This window comes from Electrona antarctica, assembly GCF_951216825.1.
Source record: "Electrona antarctica genome assembly, chromosome: 11".
NCBI lineage: Eukaryota > Metazoa > Chordata > Actinopteri > Myctophiformes > Myctophidae > Electrona > Electrona antarctica.
In genome coordinates, this window is record NC_136792.1 from 42,785,925 (window position 1) to 42,802,488 (window position 16,564).

Consider the following 16,564-nt stretch of genomic DNA (forward strand, 5'->3'; position numbering starts at 1 on the left):
ATAACAAACCATTGTGCTACTGAAAATTATCACAATATATTGGGGTGCATACGTTGGTTAGACATACTAACAGTCCGACAGGCATTAGTCCGACAACACCGTCGCTCCCGACATGCGTGGCATGTCAAAACTAACCCGTGGCATGTTCAAACTAACCCGTGGCATGTTAAAACTAACCCGTGGCATGTTCAAACTAACCCGTGGCATGTTAAAACTAACCCGTGGCATGTTAAAACTAACCTGTGGCATGTTAAAACTAACCCGTGGCATGTTCAAACTAACCTGTGGCATGTTCAAACTAACCCGTGGCATGTTAAAACTAACCCGTGGCATGTTCAAACTAACCCGTGGCATGTTAAAACTAACCCATGGCATGTTAAAACTAACCCGTGGCATGTTAAAACTAACCCATGGCATGTTCAAACTAACCCGTGGCATGTTAAAACTAACCCATGGCATGTTCAAACTAACCCGTGGCATGTTCAAACTAACCCGTGGCATGTTAAAACTAACCCATGGCATGTTCAAACTAACCCATGGCATGTTCAAACTAACCCGTGGCCCCGGACATGTGTGGCAGGTTAAAACTAACCCGTGGCATGTTCAAACAAAGGGCCGATTCATACTCAGTTTTCAGTAGCACCGAAGAGCCGACTTTAGGACGGTGCCCGTCGCCCCAAACCTCAAATGACGTCACATTGTAGGCTCTACAGCGCCGAACCGACTTTTATTCGGCTCTAAAATAGGAGTATGAATCGGCCCTAACCCGTGGCAGGTTAAAACTAACCCATGGCAGGTTATAAGATGATGACTGTCAGGCGGAAAAAACTCAACCGTTCATCGTATACAGTAAATCTCTCACCTTTGCCACTGTGCATGTTGTTTGACCATCCTGTCCGCCGTACAGCATCATATGAAGGGTCTAAAAAAAAAAAGAAGAAAGAAAAATCTTGATTAGACAAATTGATTATTCATTTGAATTATTCAAATGTTTTATACTGTATCTGGTAGAGACAAAAATGGAGTTGGAACAAGACAAACACCGCCTCCTACACACTTAAGATAATTAAGTCCATCTCGAGAACAATTCAACTGAAGCCTGCCAATGCTAGAGAGACCCTCGTATGCTACATTACTCTCCGGCCTTAAGCATCATTTAACCACAATAAAAAAGTAGCGTCTGTGCTTTGGATGTGTGTGATTAGCTAAGTATCTCAAAGCACCACCTGCTACCACCACATCAACAGGATCTATATGTTTCCTGGAGGAAGGCCACTCTCTCTCCTCAGTGCTCAATGCTGTATTGACCTGGAACGTGTCTGTGTCGCCGTAGCTTTTAACCACTTTAAACATTATTTCAAAATGTAGCTGTTGAAAAATACCAGTTCTACAAGTTCATAGCGTGGCACCGAGCTACGAGCTTGTAGATCTGCTATTTTTTTTAAATCGTGCAAATGTGGCGCGAATCTTTGAATATATATACTTCCACAGCAAACGTTTTTAACTCAAATCTTTGCTTTTCTGGGGAGGGGGCCCTGAAACAACATATTTTCAAATGGGGGACCAGCGGCCAAATACATATATTATTTATATTTGGGGTCCTTGACATGAAAACGTTTGAGCACCACTGATATAGAAACATAGGTTTTTCAGAAAACCTTTAGGATTTAGAAGAAAGATTTGTAGAATCTGGTCTAGGAAGACAGCTGAGCGGCCCACAGTAGAGGGGAGGCTTAGGAAGGAAGGAATGATATTGGTATTCAGTCCAATACATGGGTCAAAATGTCTTAACCACTTCATCATCACCAGACAAAAACCGTAGCAAACACTGACCAAAAAGATGGATTCATACTGTCGAATGGCTGCGTCATGAAAACAGAAAATTACCCGTAAATAATGTATTTTCAATAGGGGGGAAAAGATTGTTGATGTGTTATTTAGCCTTTAGCATCCATCCATAGAAAGTTAATTATTCAACTTGTTTCTTTTATAAAAGATAATATAGATTTTTTTAAAGTTGCCTGGGGAGGTTGCAACATTGACCTCCGACCCCGCTGGGGGTGAAGCTCTGAAATCAACAAATGCACAAAACATTGACACAGTACAGACACATACTGTATATATGTGAACACACATGGGTGTGGAAACACACACACGCGTACGTAGCAAAAGCTGACCCTGGTTGGAAAGGGTCCTATATAGGCTGTGAAGTTCAAAACCATTCAGTAGTACTGCTGGGAAAGTGGAAGGCTACCAACCACAATCAATCACTCTGACATGCTTAGATAAAGCAGGAAGTATCTCTCCCAAACGGGGCACCAAAAGCGCTGCTGTGCATTCCCTGCCTCTAAATTGAACGTCGACTCAATTTCACAGTTTGTTTGGCTAGCATGGCAACCAAACAATGCCCTTGGTGGTTAGCATTGTTGTGAGTTAAAACGGTCGGAACACCGTGTCCTCCTCCAATGGACTGGATGAGGAATATGATAGGCGCTGGTGTGGTCAGATACACTTTTTCTGCCAGTGTGTGCAGGTGTCCTACATGTGCCTTTCATGGTCTTATCACGTTGAATATCTTTTTGTCTTGTCGTGTACCTTGGAGGGCCACAAGGGGGCTGGCTGGAAGGAGGAAGTGAAATGGTGCCTACACAAAGGATAGCGCTGACATAGGAGGTCAGGGAGGTGATACTTTTATTATAGTAGTGGCAGCTGTTGATGTCCCCCTTCATGAATGTATACTGTCTCAGTCCTATACATACATTAGTGCTGTGCCGTTGACAGTTCTGTCTTAACCCATTTTGGGGCGGGAACCCCTTTTGGTGTTAGCATTATGTTATGCTTTAGCTATTGAAAAATAGCAGATCTACAAGCTCATAGCGCGCCACTCGAGCTTGTAGGTCTGCTATTTTTGAAAAATCGAAGAACGACTGACATAGAAACGTAGCTTTTTCAGAAAACTGTCAGGATGTAGAAGACATTTTTAGAATCTGATCTCAGGTCAAAATGGGTTAAGGGGAATCAGCTTATAGTGCACCTTAATACCAATTTCTGGTGCCCAGGCTATTCTTTGACCTTAATTTTGGACATGCTCAAAGTGCTGACCACCACTTTGACTGACAGTGGTGGAGGTAAAAGATGTGGGCGTATGACTAACGGGTCACCGGTTCCTCCATCTGGACAAGAGAAACGCCTCCGGGCACTCTAACCCTCAAATGTCTTTCTTTTCAAAATCTTTTTATTGACGTTTTCAATGACGGCAATCTCAGGGGCAGGCAAATAATGACAATATGCTGCCGAGCACCCCACGCCGTCCCACACAAAAGAGAAAATGTATTCCACCTTCATATCCCAATTTGATAATTAAGCCAATTCCCAGTTCCCCTGCTCCATCTCTGCTAACACCCACAATAAGTCAGTGGGAGGGTGAAGATATAGCCTCGAGTCTCCTCTGACATCCGGGCCGTCAAGTTACCATCTTCTTTTCACCTGACAGTGAAGGGCCTCACTTTGGGTGTGTAACGGGTACGCACTATGCTCCCCAGTTCCACCCGACCCTGAACAGGCACCCTGAGTATTTGTGGGGATCTAACCCTCAACATCTATAGTAAAGGACACAGTACAGGCACTATAGTGGGCAGCGCTCTAATATGAATGAGATTGGCAGTTCAGATGTAAAGGAAGATGTTGCAGTGAAAATACATTAAATCAATTGCACGCGCACGCACGCATGTACGGACCCACGCACGCACGCACGCACGCACGCACGCACGCACGCACGCACGCACGCACGCACGCACGCACGCACGCAAGCATACTCACGCCCAAGTACAGGGGTGGAAGTATTTTTACTTTCTAGTACGTTTTCACAGTCACACAAAGACAAGATGCTAACAACTTTTATTTATCACTGTAAGAATAGAAAGGGATTGGTTGGTAGGACATGTCAATGTCCTACTATTTGTCAATGTCAAATAGTTAGCCACATGTGTGTACTACTACTACTATAGGCCTACTATAGGACAATTCAGACGGTGTCAGATATCAGTCACAAGACAGCATAGGTGGCTTAGCTAGTCCACCTTTTGTTACTCATTGTACTGTGTTGTGTCCAACCCTCAGAGGGGTAACTATGGACGCACCGTCACCGTGTGCCTATATATACACATCATAACACATGTATGTGCGTGTGCGTGTGCTGTGCACGTGTGTGCATCTTGACCCGAGTCATCTGTACAAGGTTTCAGTGACTCATCACTGTGATCTCACAATCTGCTACTGGTGTACATGTCATGTCAATACTTAAATACTGTACAATACTGCCCTCTCCTGGATGCAAAATACAATGGTTTTATAATGACAGAACCTGCTGCAACTGCAACTACTGTGTGGCTTCATTCATAATAACACTCTCCAAATAAGGGTAATCCTCCACTTTCCTTTACAGCTCAATTCCATATCTTGATTTTATTTTCTCCTCTCTGTTCGACCACAAAAGATTAACCCATTTTGGGCGGGAACCCCTTTTGGTGTTAGCATTATGTTATGCTTTAGCTATTGAAAAATAGCAGATCTACAAGCTCATAGCGCGCCACCGAGTGGCGCGCTACGAGCTTGTAGGTCTGCTATTTTTGAAAAATCGAAGAACGACATTTTCAGAAAACTGTCAGGATGTAGAAGACATTTTTAGAATGTGATCTCAGGTCAAAATGGTACTATACTTGTCCTATAGTACTGTAAGATGCCAACCAGTGAAAACATTTTAAAAAATCAAAACCAAGCACATCTTCTAAAGTACTTTCACAGGATGTTATTTTGCCTTATTTCCCTTTTCCTCACTTGTTCTCTGTTTCTTTAGAGAATTGGCCTCTGGCCGGTCACATTTCCCGCCGTTTAGGAGACCTTTTGATCTTTTTTCTCTAATTTCTAAACTTTTCAACTTTTAACCCCCGCTGTTGCTTTAGCGGGCCCCCGTCCCTAGCAGGGGCCAGACAAAGAGTTGACTCTGTCCCCTGGCTGTCTGTGGTTGAAGAGAGAGAGAGCACCACAGAGGAGAGAGAGAGAGAGAGAGAGAAGAGAGAGAGAGAGAGAGAGAGAGAGAGAGAGAGAGAGAGAGAGAGAGAGAGAGAGAGAGAGAGAGAGAGAAGAGAGAGAGAGAGAGAGAGAGAGAGAGAGAGAGAGAGAGAGAGAGAGAGCGCACCACAGAGGAGAGAGAGAGAGAGAGAGAGAGAGAGAGAGAGAGAGAGAGAGAGAGAGAGAGAGAGAGAGAGAGCACCACAGAGGAGAGAGAGAGAGAGAGAGAGAGAGAGAGAGAGAGAGAGCACCACAGAGGAGAGAGAGAGAGAGAGAGAGAGAGAGAGAGAGAGAGAGAGCACCACAGAGGAGAGAGAGAGAGAGAGAGAGAGAGAGAGAGAGAGAGAGTAAGAAGAAAAGCAGTGGAGTGAATGATGACATTGAAAAAAGTCAAAAAAGTCAAAGGAAGCTATATAAAGTAATGAGATGCGATATATCCAAGCCCTGCAGTGGATGAGTGAGATACGGCAAGAGATCAGAAGACTGAAAGAAAGAAGAAGAAAGGTAGAGCAATAGAGAGGAACGCAGAGAGAGAGAGAGAGAGAGATATAGAGAGAGAGAGAGAGAGAGAGAGAGAGAGAGAGGGGAAGAAAGACAGAAAGAAAGAGGGAAGGGAGTAAAAACAAGGAGGGCGGCCGGGACTCGGTGGAGGTTGTCAGTTTCAATCTGGTGTGGGCCGGTAGGACAGCCAAGGAGCAGCGACTGGGGGAGAAGTCCTGGGAGACTTGCGTTTCCTGCCTCCCTCGCCTGCAGACAACCTCTCTTTGTTTTACTGGCCCTCTCTTCCCCCCTCGACTCAACCCTGCAGCACCAGTGCCACGAAAAAAAAGAGGAGAAAAAAAAAACACAAGGGGGCTATACCTCCTTCCAGGAGGAGAGAAGGGGCACAAACAGGAGGGGAGATGGAGGGAGCAAACATGAAGAGAGGGAGGAAGAGGAGGAAGAGAGAAAGAGAGGGATGAAGAAGACGAGAAACAGTGAGGTAGAAGGAGGAGAAAGAGAGCGAACATTTGAGGAAAAGATGGGAAGGGGAGACGTGAGAGAGAAAGATAGAGCAAAGAACATACATGAGAGAGAAAGAGAAGGGGAGAGAGAGAGAGAGAGAGAGAGAGAGAGAGAGAGAGAGAGAGAGAGAGGTGGGTGGGGGTGGAGTTGAAGAAACTCAAGAGAGGGGAGGGGAGGGGGAAAAAAAACCCGACAGACGAAACACAACGTTGGAATTTGCAAAGAAAACGAAGGCAGAAAACGCGGCTACTGTCTGGTATGGCGCTGAAGAACACAGATGCCCAGTAAATGTGTCATGATGTGGCTTCGTCCACAGATCTCTTATACTCCCGAGTTCTGAGCACTGGAACTGTGTTTCAAAGCCTTTTCCCTGGGCAAGCCTCGAGAATTCCAGAGAACATGAAGAGAGGGGTGGCACTGTGGCACTGTGGCAGTATCTCATAGTGCCAGAGATATTCAAGGATTACTGTGTAGTGTGTTGTTTTTGTCTTTGAAGATTGCAGAGACACTCCGTGGCGGGTTGGCGTTCCACCGACCGAGAGGGAGGTGACATAACATACGAGAAAGCGTTGGCAGTGCTCTTAAGAAGTGCAGCCACTGGTCCATTTGGCACTGAATACGCCTGAGCCTCAAGGTCCACGCACAGACGGATCAGACCTGAAACGTGTACACAGACATACACCCCCCACCGCCCTACCCTCCTCCTACACAGACCCCCACCCCCCAATGCTCCATCATTTTTCCAGGCGTCTTTTTCTGTTATACCCCCCCTCCCCCCTCTCTCTCTCTCCCCCCCCTCTTTGACAGTGAGCTGAGCCAGTTTCCACTTCGGTCTGGGGTGTGGTGCAGCGCTCCTGAGAGACTTAGGCTGCTGGACCAGCCTAGTCAAAACAAGGAGGCCTGAGCACTAGAGAAGAAAAGAGACAGAAAGAAGAGCAAGGGAAAGAGAGAGAGAGAGGGGGCGAGAATAGGGGGAGAGAGAGAGAGACAGAGAGAGAGACAAAGAGAGAGAGAGAGGGAGAGCGAGAGGGAGAGAGATAGAGGGAGAGATAGAGGAAAAGAGAGAGGGGGAAAGAGTCGAGTCATGGGCCATTTTTAAACCAAGGTCTGAGCCAGCGAGAGAAAGACCCAGACAGGCTCAACTTTTTAATACCCATAATACAGGTGCTTTAAAAGACATCTGTATGAGAAAGGAGCCATGGGAGGAAGCAAATACTGGCAAGGTTTACAACATACTGTGTGTGTGTGTGTGTGTGTGTGTGTGTGTGTGTGTGTGTGTGTGTGTGTGTGTGTGTGTGTGTGTGTGTGTGTGTGTGTGTGTGTGTGTGTGTGTGTGTGTGTGTGTGTGCGTGTGCGCGTGCGTGCGTGCGTGTATATATTGCAGTAACAGTGAGTGCAGTATAATCTCCTCAAGGGAACACACACACATACTCACACATAGCCTATAGACGGACGGATACGCACGCGCAAAACTCAGATCAAACTTCCTTCAGAAGTGCTCTGGTGAACTCATGGTTCACCAGAGTAAACACAGTGTTTTGATGCAGTTTGTTCCACTTGGGATCGCAGTGCTGTGAAGGTTCAAGGTTGCCAGTCTGAATGTACTGGGTGACATTGTGAAGGTTCAAGGTTGCCAGTCTGAATGTACTGGGTGACATTGTGAAGGTTCAAGGTTGCCAGTCTGAATGTACTGGGTGACATTGTGAAGGTTCAAGGTTGCCAGTCTGAATGTACTGGGTGACATTGTGAAGGTTCAAGGTTGCCAGTCTGAATGTACTGGGTGACATTGTGAAGGTTCAAGGTTGCCAGTCTGAATGTACTGGGTGACATTGTGAAGGTTCAAGGTTGCCAGTCTGAATGTACTGGGTGAAATGAGCCTCGGCATAAAAATTAAAATCACACCCGTGTGAACTGAGTGGTGTAAGGCCTGTCTGACGTAATGAAATCATGTCTGACGTAATGAAATCACACCCGGGTGAACAGGGTGAACATAGCAACCATGCTCATTTTTTCTGCACTAACAAAGCCAGTTGTAGGAGTGGTTTACACCACTCAAAAATAAACACCCACAACGGTGAATCATCACCTCCCCTTGCACTGAACAGGAGCGGAGAATATGAGTTGTCCCTGACTGGAATTACCAAATTCCTCTGTTTCATTGCAGCGGTAGAGGGTGGAGGAGGTGCAATACAAGGGTGAAATAATAGGCTAAAAATAAGCTTCATATTCACTATAGTGGTGGACAAAGAAACACAGCACTTCAAAGTATAGATACTCCTGGTCAAATTGGTTTGAGTAATGGTACATCTTATTTTTTATATTGTGGAGTGTCTCCGTAGGTCCCGGTCCAATTGGCTTAATGAATTGCATTTTTATAGCGCTTTTCCAAGTGCTCAAAGTGCTTTACAATGGTTCATTCATTCATACATTAGATGATAAAAATCACACCTGTGTGAAGTGAGGGGAGCTAATATATTTAAAGTCTAACTCAAGTTGATTAGGTGATGTAATGGTAAAACATGATATAAAACAAACGGTGCCAACACAAACATTAAATGCCATTAACAATAAAGAGACAATATGACGTAATGAGGGACAATATGACGCAAATTTCCCCTTCATTTCAATGGCGTCCGTCCCTGTGCCTGGCTGGTGAAGATTGCATGATGTTACTAATTGTAACTGTTACTTTGTTTCTCCCCCCACCTGCCTTAAGTTTCCAACCCAATAAAAAACTTAATTTGCAAATTCAAGTGACTTGTTGGTTTTGGTCAGCACTCTTCACAATATCAATGCATGGTTGTTTTGACAAGATTTTCCGTGAATGTTTAAAAAATGACTCATTGTGAGCTTGTAGATTTTCAGTGTAATTGTAATAGGGCGTAAGTGGTCAATTCTGTAATGTAATTTTCCCTGGCTAGAAATGTGATGGAGTCAAAAATACAGTATTTGTCTTTGAAAAGAAAAAAGTAAAGCACTTATACTCCAAAAATTGTACAGTACTCAAGTAAGTATACTTCATTACTGTCCAGCACTGCCAATCACATTTCACATTGAAAATTAAGCCTTTACTAGTTCATATTCAGTGTGACCGTGAAAGTAAGGGATTAAGGCTGGTGGCAACTTAAATGTTAGAAATGGGCTTGTAAGCCTCAACAAGTTGTGAAAATCTTGGCTGACATCTCAGCAACTGCTATCATGGGACCTTTTGTGTGAGAGGCATAAGACCCTATTTCCACGGTAGCACGGTCTGGTGGCAAACAGTCGGAAATTGCAATTTTATTGAGCATCTCCCAGGTGTGATTGTGGATAACTGCAGGACTGCAAAGTAGGGGCTGTGCAGGGCCTATAGCTCTGAATATAAAACGCTGCAAATGAAAGTGCAGCAACACGCCGGCTTCTGTGCAGCAGCAATACAATGAATGGAGTCACCGTAAAGAGAGAATGTAGTTTCAACTTGGGAGGCCAACGTTGGGGAGATAAAAAAGACCAATCATTGTATACTTTCCCTTTTTGTATTCACCACAGACGCATACGTAATGACAGCCTCTACCCAACCCACCCACCCCTTCTCCTTCAAGAAAACTTAAAATGTTTCCTTGGGAACTGACTTTGACATATTTGGTTTAGGGAAATTTGGTTTATGTATTTTCTTTTGCACGGTCAGTTAAGTTGTTTTGGAAACTTGTAGGCCACCGATTGAGACGGGGATGAGGGCATCCTCCTCACCCTGCAACCTGTTAGGCGGCATCTCAGTAAAAAATAATGATCATAGGAGTGAGTCATCGTTACTGCTGCTGATTCAGTGAAAAGAAGCAGGTTGCGATGTGGGAGGCTGCAGATGGAAACAGACATCAGCCCGTAAAGCCGGATTTATACGTGGCCGCAGCTATACGACTGGTGTCCCAGGCTGAAAGTATAGTGGCATCGCGATGCATCGTGAGCTTGCTTGTAGAATCGCCTATTTTTGGTGGCAGGAGTATACTGATATACAGAAATGTCTGCATAAACATTGCATGCCTCATGTCTGCGTGGAAGCCACGTGGTATGCTACATTACCCAACCGCTGGGCCGTCGCATGTGTACATAAACACTGAGACACATATGGCACGTATACGCGTATGTCTTCTACCCATACAAACCCAAATGCATACGTACACATAACATACCCTCACAAGCAAGCCAAGACGCACACTCTTGATGCATGCGGCAAGAAGGCATGCAGGACGCCCACACACACACATGCTTACTTACACGCAGGCAGACAGACACACACACACACACACACACACACACCCTTTCATAGCTGCTGGCATTCCGTGTTTTATATGCTCTCCTTTATTCATAACATTGCATTTTACACTGTGCAGTCTGGAGCAGATTAAAGGCAGTCTCCTGCTGAACGCTCCTGCTTACTCAACCCCAAAGAGCCGGCGTGCTATTCCACTGTTCTCCGAAAAGGCAATTTGAACACAAGAAGACATCTGGCAATATGGATCTCAGCGAAATGTTGATGAAGGCTTTAGGAGCAGGGCAGGCACCGCCGCTGAGGCATAGCTCCTCTCTTGCACGACGGAGTATATAACATTTCTGTCATATGAAAAAAAGCCTGTGACGAAGCGAAACATTATAGCCGTCTTTAATTCCTCGCTTTTGGTTTAGCTGTCATAACTTTCATTTTTTAATTAAACCTTTAGTTTGGGCTCTTCGTCTGGCCGTCTGCGGCCCGGCGTTACTGTAGTGTAACGGACGCTGTGAGAGGAACACTCATAATAGAAGTCACCTCGGTAGAGCGGGGTGGGGGTGGGGGGAGGATGCGGCTGAAGGGAGTCGCCCCTTTATCCCTGCCAGTCCAAATACCTGCCGCTGAGAACCAGGAAGGACGGGGGTCAGGGGGTGACCGAGCAGAATCTTATCTGGGCCTGCCCGTTTCATTTCTCTATTGCTATTGAAGCCAATAAGGCGAGAACAAGTCCATGGTCTGCTAACGCTCACAGGCCGAGTCAGATACAGAGAGAGAGAGAGAGAGAGAGAGAGAGGGCATTCTCGGACACTTATCAGCGCCAGCGTTTCCTCTCCTCCCTCCTCGATACGGCCCCTCATCCTGTGTGCGAGGCTATCGCTGTTATTGCAGTCCTCAGCCCTGTCTGCAGGCCGTGACACCATATAGTTCCATGTAAAGGATGTGTAGTCGCGTTTCGCACCGAGGGTTTTAGTCCCGTGTCAGCAGAAACTTGTGGTGTTTAAGTGAAAAGTGCCCGAGGAGAGGTGTGGGGGGGGGGGGGGGGGGGGAACTCCATCCTGTGGTAGCGCCCTACTCACTTAGGCCTATACCGTCCTGACAGTGGCCTGTCCTGGACCCCGAACATATGCTTTGGCTTGAATTAAATTCTTGTACAATTAATTGTACATTATAATAATAATCACCTTTTTTTATTCTGCAATAAGATAATTGAATTTGCCGCCCTGGGGGTCCAACTTGAAAAGCAGCGTATAGCTTGGAGGCTACAGTACTATAGTAGTATATTTGTGGACAGCGGTATACATCCTGCACAGTAATCATCAACAGATGGTTTGTCATTTTGTCCGTTCATCCTCAAAGACACCTTTGGGTGTACTGTAAAGCAACCTTTCGAGGGGCGCTAGCCCCTCCTATATGCCCAGCTTTGTGTGTTTTATACCACGGAAATGACTTGATTGGCTGAGCGCGGAATGTGATGTACAGTATGATGATAAGAGCGGAGAGCGCCCCTCACTTCACACGAGTGTGATTTTATAGCATTCATGAAAACTAAATAAGCAACCAATTGGCTGTTACATCATATCGATTGTCAGTCACACATACGTTGGTGACCTATCGAATTTCGTGACTCCAGAAACCACTTCTTTAACCCATTTTGGGCGGGAACCCCTTTTGGTGTTTTAAACATTATGTTATAATTTAGCTATGGAAAAATAGCAGATCTACAAGCTCATAGAGCTATGAGCTTGTAGGTCTGCTATTTTTGAAAAATCGTGAAAATGTGGCACAAATATTTGAAAATATGTTCTTTCAGAAGACTTTTTAATTATTTCGACGACAGGCCTAAATGGGTTAATTAGTGCCTCCAGATAGTACACTGTAGATATACAGGAAACAGAGAGAGAGAGAGTAAAGGGCAACTGTAAATGATCCATGTGGCCAGCCCGGGAATCGATCCGGGAACTCACTGGCAGGCACCATGGGAGCCCAAGCAGCACACGTCACTCACAACCACTCAGACATTGTATTGAGTGCCCAGATTAAGAACAAACAATTAAACACACAATATCTAGATGTCAAACAAGAATGAAAGTGTCCATGGCTGAGCAGACTACAGCCCATACTGTACCACACAGACATGATTTCCCAGCATTCATTGCATGTTATTCCCAGCTATTATCTTTTCCAATCAATCCCTGCCATGCTAGCAGAGAAAGCAAAACTGCATTTACTATATCAAACTACTAGCCTACTATTCTTAACCACTTATGCCTACGTCTGTAAACTACTCTGTATATACTTTGTAAAAAATGGAATACGGGCATATCGGTTGGATTGACAGTTCTGGACATCCAGATTTCCATGCCTATATCGTATGCCCATATGGAGATGCCCAATGCCATCCGTATAATGCCAATATAATGAATTGCATTTTATAGCGCTTTTCCAAGTGCTCAAAGCGCTTTACAATGGTTCATTCATTCATACATTGGGAGGTGAAGCGGCGAACAGTCGACGCCAGCGTCCTCACTTCCCACATTCACACACCAATGGTGGAAAGCTCACACCGACCGACTCATTGGAGGCAATGTAGGGTTCAGTGTCTTGCCCAAGGACACTTCGGCATGTGGACAGGATGAGCCGGGATTCGAACCGCCGACCAGGGATCATTGGACGACCTGCTCTACCTCCTGAGCCACAGCCGCCATATTGTATGGGCATATAGGTGGGATCGGCAATTCTTGATAATAACCTGTTCAACCGACTTGATTCAACCGGACACGGCACTCCCTCAGGTCGTCAGTGACATGTACGCCGACTTTGAACTTGAAGTCAGTGGGTCGGTCGGACGATTCTCGAGATACGTGAACCACAGACACACGTACACACTCACAGAGATGTTGCACATTTATAGTAGGATTTTCGAAACCAATTTTCTTTTCTGCATAGTAAAAAAACACATCTTATAAACCCATGTTCTCACTGTCTCCCTGTCCTTGCCATGTCGTCTGGTGGATAAAGAGAGCGTCAAGCGATGGAGCCTAGCTTACGAAAACAAAGGCCAATCACCCTCTTGTAACAAACTGTGGCTTCGCCTTTGCCACCTGTCTCTCTCATGCATGTCCATTTATTTCACTTCACTTCATCATTCATGCAAAACCGCCTCCTGCTCGCTTCACCGTATTCAAACCAGCAGCACTCTCGCCGGTCTCTGTTCTGTCCCCGAGCTGTGGACAGAAGCCATCAACCGCTCCTTTGTCTTGCTAATCTACCTCTCTTCTGTTGTGACCACCGGTGTTTTCCTAATGCTCAGGTAGAAGACCTGAATGGCAACGTGTCGTAACAGTTCTGTGGTTGTTGTTATTTCAGGTACAAAACAAAGCACCCGCACCTGCTGGGTGTGTGTGTGTGTGTGTGTGTGTGTGTGTGTGTGTGTGTGTGTGTGTGTGTGTGTGTGTGTGTGTGTGTGTGTGTGTGTGTGTGTGTGTGTGTGTGTGTGTGTGTGTGTGTGTGTGTGTGTGTGTGTGTGTGTGTGTGTGTGTGTGTGTGTGTGTGTGTGTAATTTACCATTTTAACTCAGAGAGTGTACAAATGTAAACCAAATGTGTACATTGTGACGCATTGTGAGCTTGTTGATCTACTACCGGTATTGACGCTATTTGCCCTACAACAAAGTATATCTAGGTTTTAAGTAGGGATGGAGCTCGTTAATTTGTATTGATAACGATCACCTTATCGATCAGGCTTATCGAGCCGGGTTCTTATCGAGCCCACTATCGAGCATTTTATATTATTTTGTGAAAAGATGGGAGATAATAAATTCTGAACAGAACCAGTATATTTTACTAGGGCCTTCAACTACAGTACGTTTTTTTAACAAACGGAAGGATCTTTTTTACCAATAACATAATATTAAATATAACATAATATTAAAGGAACTGTTAATGGTTAATAATGTGTACAGACAGTGACTTTAAACACGTAATGTTGTTTACTCGGTTGGCAGGTATCAATACACTTTTAGACATGTTTGTGCCAGCGTGGGCGATTATCTTGATCGCCTCTTGTCTTGATTGTTTAATCATCGTTTAACCATGATGCCATGGGCCGCTGTGCTCGATAACAGGCTTGATAAGCCCAAAGCTTATTGATAACGGGTACTCAATAAGCTTGTTTTCTGATTTTTTCGGGTATCGGTTATCAAGCTCCATACCTAGTTTTAAGTATATGGATTATAAGGATTTTCCACAGATTTTTCACTGTGAGTGAAGCCCATGTGTAGCCTGCCAGTTAACCAGTTCCAGCTCAGACCTTAGAGTATATATTAATAGAGACGGCACCGGATTCCTCCTCCCATCCACTTGCATTAAGTTGCTCAAAAGCGCATGAGGCGATTTCACTCCTCCTTGCGGGTAGGAACAGAGTGCATTCTGGGATGGATTGGGCCAAATCGTGAACGCGCTGGCCGTTGACTATCATTGCACGCGTTCGTATGAAACAGTGTTCATGTGTCATCATGAACGTGCGCAATGATAGTCAACGGACCATAATTGGCCCAGCGCTGCAACACCAAATTCGGCCACTATGTCCATTTCGCCTCAGGGTTTCCTCCGGGTGCCGTCTCTATTAATATATACTCTAAGGCTCAGACGCACATGCACCAAAATACTCCTGATATTCAGGTGAACTGAGCAGGTTTGAATGACGAGAGTACAGTATCCAGGAGGACTGAGTGTGAGTACCTTCTTTGGCAGCCAGGCGTGGGGACGGGTCCGCATGAGATGGAGTGTTGTAGGATAACGATGAGCTACCTGCAACAGTACCAAAAGGATTTGTTAAGACACAACTCCATAATCGTCTGTCTTTTATCTGTCTGAAGTAAGAGGCTCTGAAATATAGCGACAAAACTGGCAAGAAAAAAAGAACAGCAGAATCTCTCTAGTCTACATTGTCTTGATTGTTTTCTTTTGAAGCACCTGCCTGATAAGGCCTAATTGTACACTTGTGTGCTTATATAACATAGTTAGCTTATAGTATAGCATAATATGTTGCCGGTAATGGGCCTTTGTGAATTGTACTTGAACACTCTTTCTAGCGTAAACCTAAATGTAAAATGTAAAAGCTAATACTAGCGTAGACCTAAATGGTTGTCGTGCGATGGCCAATTGTTGTAGAGCTCACACTTTATTGATTTGAGAGCTACTTTCAAAATGCCCAGCTAAACGAGATCTACCCACCAAAACGATTGTTATCCCATTGCTGAAAATAGTTTTAAAAACATTTACCTTTGGAATAGTAGCACTGATGTTACATATAATAAAAGGGTGAAAATGAAATTGTTGTTTTTTTGGTATATAACTTTGTAATGCTACCGACGTTTGTGAGCAACACTCTTGAAAACAAAGCAGATATTGCATAAGTGGGTTTGAGCTGACAGGCCCTTTTTTTTATGGAGGGACAGACAGTAGGCTGACAGGAAATGGGGAGAGAGATGGGGGGGAAGACATGCAGTAAAGGCCGTCGGGATCGGGAGTCGAACCTGCGGCACACTGCCAGACTGGATTGCCAGCCAAGGTGCCTGGACCACTGAGCCATGGCCCAGGCCTGACAGGCCCTTTTTGATGTCAGTCAATCAAGTCAAGTCACCTTAATTCAAGTGGCAGATGCCTTTTTTATATTTAAATTATATGTTTTAGGGCCATGTCATGTGATCTACCTGCACAGCCTTTGAGATATACTGTTAGATTACGATATACCTTTTGGTAGATTTTTGGCACCCCTGTTGTAGAGAAATAATGTACCTTTAGTTTACACTGACATCCTGGCAAACTGTCTATTCCACCCTGTTTTGCCAGACTGTCCCATTCGATTCTACTACACTGTACTACTCCTACTGTAGTTCACTTTTAATTTACTCATATTGAGTGTAATGGAATTCTGGATCAATTAGTAATTGTTGAAGCAAACGTTATTGGTTTAATACATTATCATGGGAGACATACATTAACTCCTTTGCTGCCCCTAGTGTTAGCATGCTGGTACTGCCCCAGGGGCCGCCCGTCCGGGCTCACTCTATGGAGCTTGTTGTCCTTCCGGGTTAAACAGGAAGGTGGGGGCCTCCGGAAGTGGAACGACACCACACAACACAGCCCACAGCCTTTAGCTAGCAGAACAACCAGCTACATTTTCTCAGCGATGCGATACAAAATCACAAATGATTTACCATCGGCGGGTGCGCACTGGCTC

General features: G+C 45.0%; 1 protein-coding gene across 6 annotated transcripts in view; it reads right to left on the bottom strand.

The window, feature by feature from the left end:
- fli1 (Fli-1 proto-oncogene, ETS transcription factor) overlaps positions 1-16,564 on the bottom strand; it is a 58,504-nt gene that overhangs the window by 7,555 nt on the left and 34,385 nt on the right. For all 6 annotated transcript variants that reach the window (XM_079515164.1, XM_079515163.1, XM_079515167.1 and 3 more), the window contains 2 exons: positions 15,061-15,129; positions 863-922 (listed from right to left, as the gene is read on the bottom strand). In XM_079515164.1, coding sequence (XP_079371290.1) covers positions 863-922; positions 15,061-15,129 — 129 coding nt within the window. The remainder of the gene's footprint in view (positions 1-862; positions 923-15,060; positions 15,130-16,564) is intronic.